Genomic DNA, 8602 nt, shown 5'->3' with positions numbered 1-8602 from the left:
CAGCTGGACCACTTTACCGTTTTGCCTCTGTAGTTACATCTCATTCCTTAAGTACCACTGATTTCTCTAATGAACAATACAACATAGTCCAACTATGTGTGAACACCTCTCGGGCCAAGAGAAAGTCTATGGCACCACATCGTTCAAGCCTTGGACCAGCCCTTAAGGGAGTTATCTATCTACTTGCCCCTACTTCAAGAAAGAAGTGAATTCCATCTTGTGTAGCTGAGTTCCCAGCTCCTAAATTAGACGAATCCCCAAAATGGTAGGATTGAATCGGCAACCTGGCCACTCGCACTCATACAAGTCAAAGAACCGCCCTCAATGTCAAGAATTCCAAACTCACTCAGGATTGAGATTATGTTACCTATGGTCATCCTAGCGAAGTGAAGTCTTTGTCATGAACGGTGTTATATAACGAGACGTTAACACTTCGTGGTCAGGTCTTATACAAACTCTTTGTTTAGAACGCCCCCGCTCGCATGTCCCCTACACGAATGATCAAGATCAGATCATCTGTGAAAAGTCATAACACTTGTGATCATTCCACAAAGTGGGCAGTATCCGTAGCGTTACCAAGATAAGGTTTCCCTCCTATATCCATATACTACAGACCAATTTGGTTATCACTCAAGACATGATCCACTTGTATGTCACCACATACATGCTTAAGTTACATATAGATAACCAAAGATTTTATGTTTATTGGTTTGTGGTAAAGCAAATAAAATATACAATTGAGCAAAATCAAGATGTGAAGTAAATATCATATATTATACAACACAAAAAGGTTGAGGAGATCTGAGAAGTTTTCCAACTGAATAAAAAATGATTTGATGCTCAAATTCTAAGGTAAGTGAGCTATAAAGTTTTGAGCAAGTTTATCAGAAGGAAATTTAGTTAATTAATAGCTGGTAATTGAATTATGAGGTTTAAAAGGTTGAATCTAAATTAATGTTATGGATGAATAAGCAGACAGTTGCATACGAAGATTAAGTAAGCAGTTGGTTTATCAATGAGTGTGACGATGCACAAAGGCATAAAGTAAGGCACGTGAGGGTTGGTTGATGCATAGAAACAGAATGTTGTCCTTGCGACCATAGAGTACCCAATAGAAAGGGAAGCCAGTCTCTAGACAATAAAAAGTAAAGTGGCTAAGTATAAGGGATGTGATGAACTCAGTTATGGTTCGATGATGTTATGCGATAATGTTAAGTTAAGTATTATGTTAATCTCAAAAGGGAGCTAATGAAACTAACCAATGAACCTCTTCTTTATGGGGCAAATGTAAGTAGGGGAGGCTTATAAACCCGTTGGATAAGTAGCTTAAGACGACGAGTGACAAGTTTTAATAAATGTTTTTTTTCCCAAATATAGTTTTTATGAATGTTTTTATCACATAGGCAATTTACATGAAGTTTTCATATCATGTTTTAGTTGACGCATGCTTTTAATAAATGTTGATCACTTGAACCATGTTACAAATGATGAAGTTATTTATGAATTTAGCATGTGTTTTTCAGTAAGCCTATTTCATGTTTTATAGCATGATAAAGTTTCATCAAGGAATTTTATAAGCATGCTTATTGTTTTACAAGGCACCATGCGATGATAATGAAACTATGAAAAATATTTTAAATGAATGTATATTCTACCATGTGCATAAATGTTTTGTGCCTTGTATGAACCCTACTCCAATGTTGGTACCGAAGGTTTGGTAAGGTACCCAGATTTTAGTTATGCTAGGAATCCTTGACACTGAAGGTATGGTAAGGTGTTCATGACCCAGTTCAACTCTATGTGCACGTGTGATTATGTTATTGACGTTGATGAGATCGAGCAAAAGAGCTCTATCTCAACTAAGGTTATTAGGGATTGAGCAAAATGCTCTCCCACATGTCTAGACAGTGGAGTAGTGGTGTTTTCCAAAAAGATGCTAATGAGTTTTATTTTGGGTTTTTACATGATGTATTTTACGACTCCAGTTTCATTTTCAAAACCCTGATTATGATATTATAAGTGTCTCAATGATAAACATGTTCACATTATTTATGATTTAAAGCATATTTTATTTAAGATAGTCACTCACTAAGCATTTTAAGCTCACTCTTTTAAATGTTTTCTTCCCTAAGTAATGGTCGACGTCCCGAAGCCGAGTAGATCTGCTAGTCAGTCACTATCTAGGATTTCCTCCAAAGAATAGTGTTTAGGTAGTTCACCATTTCTGTTTAACTATGGTTTTATCTATACATATCACGGGGATCTAGGTAGAAATACTGAGACGAGGATTGTAAATATAATAATGTTTGTTACTAGTTTAACTGTGATGTGAATGAATATAGAGTTTTAGATCAATAGCACCTATGTTAACATGTTCTTATGGAATAATGCTTGGAGTAGTTATAGTACTGAAATGTCTATCTGGTGGTTGTCAGGTGCTAAGGATACAGGTTGTAGAGTTTAATAGGATAGTCTTGTCACAAAAGGGTTGGCAATTATTGTCCTTACATCCCTTCTTGGATTAAGAGGGTAATCTAGGGAGAGGTTTGACATAACACATATAGATGTCAGTCGAGCTATACTCCTTTTGACAAGTTCTCCATGCTTCAACCCTTACATTCATGAGTTTTTTTTTTTTTTTTTTTTTTCAGTCTACACAAAAGCTATTTAGAAGCATTTAAAAAAATTTGAACTTGTTCTAATTTCAAGATTTAACATGTAGTTTCGGAAGCTAGTCTAATTCTTTAAAAAAAAGTGATAAAAAGATGAACTAAACGAACAAGACATTAAAAGAAATGTCATATATATGTTATGTATTTGTAAAGTCATTTCTTAAATATTGAAACTATCATCTGAAACTAACAAAATGACAAAATCAAAGTGAGTTTGGCTCATCAGTGATTGATATAACTTTCTTCCTTTAAAATTGAAAGTTTGATCATCCATCCTAAAATTGTTTAAACTTTTATGAAGCTAATAATATTAATCAAATATAAATTTGAAAAAGAGGCCACGGATTGTTTAAATGTAAGGTTATAGTTATAGTAGGCCCATGTGTATTTATAAATTAAGAAAACGTGATATGGGAAGTACTTTATTTCTAAAATAGAAACATCACCTTCATATGAATATCTTTCACACATATAATTATTTTTCTTTTCTAGGGATAGTGGAAATCACTTCTTGACTTTATATTTAAAAAGTTTATGTAGAGGAAATGATACACGAAATATAAAATCAAAAGCAGAGGACATTATTATGACAATGTTGCAAAAACATAAACAAAAGCATTTATTTTATGTTATATGGAAATCAAATCTTCTACGCTGAAGATTGGGAGATTTGGAGAATCTTAGGTAAGGAAAAACCGCTTAATCGAGGTCTGGAAATACACATTTGTTAGCTGCTTTTACCTTTCTAACCGTTCAGTTCCCTTTGAAAATTGGTTCCTATCTATTTGTTTCTTAATGTTCGCGTATATGTCACGAAATCATTTACAATTTAAAATTTTTAACAATTTACAACTACAACAAATTTGATGGATAGAGTATCCAACTATTGGCCTTTAAGATAACGTAATTGATATTTTATTTATATGTTTGTATGGACATAATTTGTAAAAGTTAGATTAAAATATCATTTTAGATATTTATACTTTATTATATGTACTTTAAATAAATCTTAAATTTAATTCTTTTTTTTTAAAAAAAAATCAAATTTGATTAAATAATAATGATAATTTTCTTTTAATATTTTCACGATTTATAAAATGAATGTATATAAAGACTTTTTTCTTTTAGAAAAAATTACTATAAACTTACCACATGAACTAATTAATTTTAAACTTTGTTGAAAGTATGTGCACTAAAATTAGACATTTGAAGTATATGGAATAAAATGAGACAAAATCTAAAATATAGAAACCAAAATGATATCTAAACTTAAATATTAATATAGAATATACAAGTTGGATTTTCACAAATTTGAGTGATATAGACTCCCTTTGATAACCATTTTTTTAAATTAAACTTATAAGTTTCACATCAATTTCTATGATTTGTTGTCCACTTATTAATAATGTATTCAAAATTCAAGTTAAATTTTGAAAATTAAAAAAATAATTTTAAAAAATAATTTTATTTTTATAATTTGACTAAAAAATTGATGTTTCTTTAATAAATGTGAAGTTATAATTAAAAATTTGGGAGAGAATATATGTAGACTTTTTAAAAATAGAAAACTACAATCAAATTGATATGTAAATAACTTTGAGTGTTTATCTAGGTTGTTATCAGGAAAATGAGTCAGTTTATTTATAAATATAACAAAATTTCACTATCTATTGATGATAGTGTGATAGACATCTGACGATAGGTGTCTATCGTAGTCTATCCAGTATATCACTAATAGACAATGACATTTTGTTATATTTGAAAATATTTTCAGTCTATCATTATAGATAGAAGAGTATTAATGATTTTTTTTTTATTTTTTATTTTATTGTTTTCTTTGGATGAAGTAGTTTGTGCTGTCTGCAAGAAAGTTTTTTTTTCTTTTTTTTCTGTTATGAATTTTCTTTTTAGGTAAATGTATTTGAATTAGAAGATACATGAATGCAAGCATTAAATAAAGTGAACCCTCCAAGAAAAAATAAATAAATGAATGAAAATGAAAATGAAAAAAATGAAAAAAAATGAAAATGAAAAATGAAAAAAATGAAAATGAAAATGAATTTCAACCCATATTATGGATAAATTGTTGTTGTCGTTGTCATTATCATAATTTTAGTCGTCGTCGGTCGTTTGTCTTTTCACAATCATCCGTGTCTCGTATGACTATTTATTAATAATAATAATTTTTATTTTTATTGAAAAACGAAGATCTTTTAATTTAAATCCCATTTGACTCAGTTTCCAATCTCGTTGACCCTAGGCATTAGGCAAACCAAAATCTAGATCTAGGCCAGCCTTTTCTTCTATTTTCAAATTAAATCTACCAAGTTTCATGTTCATCTATAATTAAATAATAAACAAAACAAGGTGTAGTGGAGTTCAGACTAATTAATTCATGTATCCATCTCATAATTGAAAAAACTAATGACGAATTATTTTAGCATAAGATTTCGAATGGAATGAGTTGCAATATTCTCCTGGAAAAGAAAACAAAATAGGGGATTTTTAAAATAAATACTGTACAGCTGGAAATTAATTAATTAAAAAAAGGGGTATACAGTGAAATCCAATAGAATTGTAGATGTAGGAGATATGAAATCTTTGTTATGCGTCCCTCTGTGTTTTGGGTTTGGTATAAGTGTAAGACGAGAGTATTATTTTAAAGGAAAAGAAATCATTTACAGATTTTCCAAAAGTACAAATTAATAATATGATAATGTTTAAGAAATTTTTTAAAACAAAAAATAAGAGAGACTATTTTTACAAAATAGTCAAATTTAATCTATAATTTTATCGGTGTCTAACAATGATAAAAGTCGATAGAAATTTATCATTAATACTATTCGTGATAAACGTCGATAAAATCTATTAGTATCTACCCATGGTTTTTTCCTACTATTTTCGTAAATATTTTCATATTTTTTTATTGGTGAGAATTTTTTAAATATTTAAATATATTTATATATATTTGAGTTTGAACTTTGAGTGAGTTGAAGGGGTTTAGCTGTTGACTCGAATCTGATCTGATTCTATTTTAACGAAGCAAACCTTGTAGCTCACCTGACCCGCCTTAGCCTTAGCCCCTACCCTCCCAAACATTTTGTTTTTAATTTAATTTTTTATATTTATAGTACAAATACGTGGATAAATGAGCGTCCTACTCCTGCTATTATTGGGAAACCCCCAATTATTATTGTTATTATTATTATTATAAACATATTACTCTATTTAGTACCCATATATTTTTCTCAAAAGGGTCGGATGTTTTCTTCTATAATTAAAAAATATGTATATCAATTTATATCAAAATATTCGTCTCAATAAATCTCAACAAAGCTGCATGAACAATTATTGGATAATTCTATCTGAAAAAATAGATAAAAGAAAAGAAGATAAAAAATATATATTGCTGGCTATTTAGATTTATCATAAATCTATGTTAATTCTTGCATTTAAATAATTCTCTTAATCATCTAGGAAAGTTACGTTTATAGTTTTAAAATGAACTTTGAAAATAATCGACTTAAATCGATTTGCATATGTATGAAATAGGGTGATTTAGTTATTAATCTAAGATTTTAATTAATATTTATAGTAAATAAGAACTAAGTATTGAAGATTTTCCTAAACTTGGGTTTTTGAAAGTTACAACATTTTGTATGGTATAGATTAGAACTACTTACTTTATTTTTAGTTTAGTCACTACTTAGTACTTAAATAACATAAAATTTCTACTTAAATATAAAATCAATGGTTTAGAAACTAATACTAAACATTATTTAAAAGTTTGAGGATTTATTCCACACGAACTCAACTTAAAAATTTAGAACAACAAATTTTTAATCAAACAAAATGTAAACTAACTCTAAGGAATATTAATTGGGCATCTTATATACTAAAATTTATATATTTAAATGATTTTAAACTTTAAAACAGTTAAAATAAATATATCGCAAGTATGAAAACGAATCAATACAAATAAATATCACTATCTCGATGATCAGTGATTCGATCTAAGCGAAATGGAAGGACTACTGCATTAATATATTATAGTGTTTTTAGAAACATTTTTTTTTTTTTACAATGATAGCTAGAATACACCTAATTTGGTGCTCGCATTTTCTTGATATTACAATTTTTGTTTTTGTTTTTTGTTTTTTTTTTTTTTTTTTGAGGAAGGGGGAAAATAGGGTCTAAAGAGGAAGCTTCCTTGAAGTTGGAAGCGAAGCCCCGAACACACACTCACCAACTTCATAAATTCCTCTTCCTATAAATATCCCCTTCTATTATTTCTCTGTCACCCACATCCTCCTCCTTACTTTCATTTCTCTCATCTCTGTCTCTCTCTGTGAAGCCATGACTGCCCAACTGCTTCCCGAGCAACCACTTCAGACCAATATTCACCTCTTGGGAAGAGACAATAACTCCCCTTCTTTCCATAAAAGGTAATCTTTCATTAATTAATTAATTCATTCATTCATTAATTGTAAGTCTTTTTTTTTATTTTAGTTAAAAATAATAATGTTTTTGGTAATTTTAGATTGGAGGGGAAAGTGGCTATCGTAACCGGAGGCGCCAAGGGAATCGGAGAAGCCACAGTGAGACTATTCGCTAAACACGGCGCCAAAGTAGTAATCGCGGATGTGGAGGATGTCCTCGGCCAGACTTTGGCCGAAACGCTCTCTCCATTCCCAGTCTCCTTCGTCCACTGTGACGTCAGCTCCGAGGAAGACGTGGAGAACCTCGTCAGCACCACCGTGTGCCGTCACGGCCAAGTGGACATCATATTCAACAACGCCGGAGTCCTTGGCAGCCAATCCAAGGCCCGTAAGAGCATCCTTGACTTTGACCCTGACGAGTTCGAGCGCGTGATGCGCGTGAACGTCAAGGGCGTTGCCTTAGGGATCAAGCACGCAGCGCGCGTGATGATTCCCAGAGCCACCGGATGCATAATCTCCACTGCCAGTGTGGCAGGCGTCTTGGGCGGCCTTGGCCCACACGCCTACACCGCATCTAAACACGCCATTGTCGGACTCACAAAGAATACCGCCTGCGAGCTCGGCCGCTACGGCATACGTGTCAACTGCATCTCCCCCTTCGGAGTTGCCACGTCGATGCTCGTCAACGCGTGGAGGGCTGACGTGGACGAGGAGGACCAATGTATGAACTTCGGGGTACCGTCGGCGGCTGAGGTGGACAAAATGGAGGAGTTCGTTAGGGGTCTGGCCAATCTGAAGGGCCCCACATTGAGGCCTAAGGACATAGCCGAAGCCGCGCTTTATCTGGCCAGTGATGAATCTAAGTACATCAGTGGCCATAATCTCGTCGTTGATGGTGGAATTACCACTTCCAATAATTGTATTGGCTTGTAATTTTTTATTTTTTAAAATTTTTTTTTCCAGGTATTGATGATATGCCTGTTGGTTGTACTTTTAGAGTAGGATTAATTTAATTTTTATAATTATTTTTAAAATTGTTGTTTGTTGTTCTATAAATATTTGAAGTACAATAGATGAATATGCGGATATTAGTCAGTTGTTCTACCTGTATTCAGAGAGAGAATTTATTTAATCGGTGGGGGAGAATTTTGTTGGAGGTTTGATTTTTATGACAACGTCAACGAAATCAAACTATAAAAAAGAAAACAGTATACGATGCCAAGTTATTTCAGTATGATTGGATGGCAAGAACTTGGAGATCCTAGTCCATTAATTTGTCTTTGTCGCTGAGGCTGACGTTATCTTAACCTCGTAATAACTTCTATTTGTCTTGGTTCCCTCATGGGTCAATTTAGGGGAAAAAAATGGGTACACTGCCCATCTTCGTCCAAACTAGATAGCACTCTAATAAAATCCTGTCATGCATTTTTTTTTTTTACAAAATTTAATTACTTTTACATATATATATATATTTACAAAATTTAATTACTT

The 8602-nt window shown here is 31.9% G+C and overlaps 1 protein-coding gene across 1 annotated transcript; it reads left to right on the top strand.

The window, feature by feature from the left end:
* Positions 1-6957: 6957 nt before the first annotated feature.
* LOC120091356 (short-chain dehydrogenase reductase 2a) lies at positions 6958-8209 on the top strand. The gene is made up of 2 exons (XM_039049354.1): positions 6958-7117; positions 7213-8209. Exons 1-2 carry the CDS (start codon positions 7029-7031, stop codon positions 8042-8044), a joined length of 921 nt encoding a protein of 306 aa, XP_038905282.1. The 5' UTR covers positions 6958-7028; the 3' UTR covers positions 8045-8209.
* Positions 8210-8602: the final 393 nt, after the last annotated feature.

The sequence above is a fragment of the Benincasa hispida genome, chromosome 11, assembly GCF_009727055.1.
Source record: "Benincasa hispida cultivar B227 chromosome 11, ASM972705v1, whole genome shotgun sequence".
NCBI classification, from domain to species: Eukaryota; Viridiplantae; Streptophyta; class Magnoliopsida; order Cucurbitales; family Cucurbitaceae; genus Benincasa; species Benincasa hispida.
This window is presented reverse-complemented; position numbering and strand designations above follow the sequence as displayed.

Bases quoted from the DNA above. Each gene is read 5' to 3' on its own strand.
- LOC120091356 (XM_039049354.1), top strand. From the start codon at position 7,029: ATGACTGCCCAACTGCTTCCCGAGCAACCACTTCAGACCAATATTCAC. The intron at 7,118-7,212 runs GTAATCTTTCAT...TGGTAATTTTAG, and splicing joins TCCCCTTCTTTCCATAAAAG to ATTGGAGGGGAAAGTGGCTA.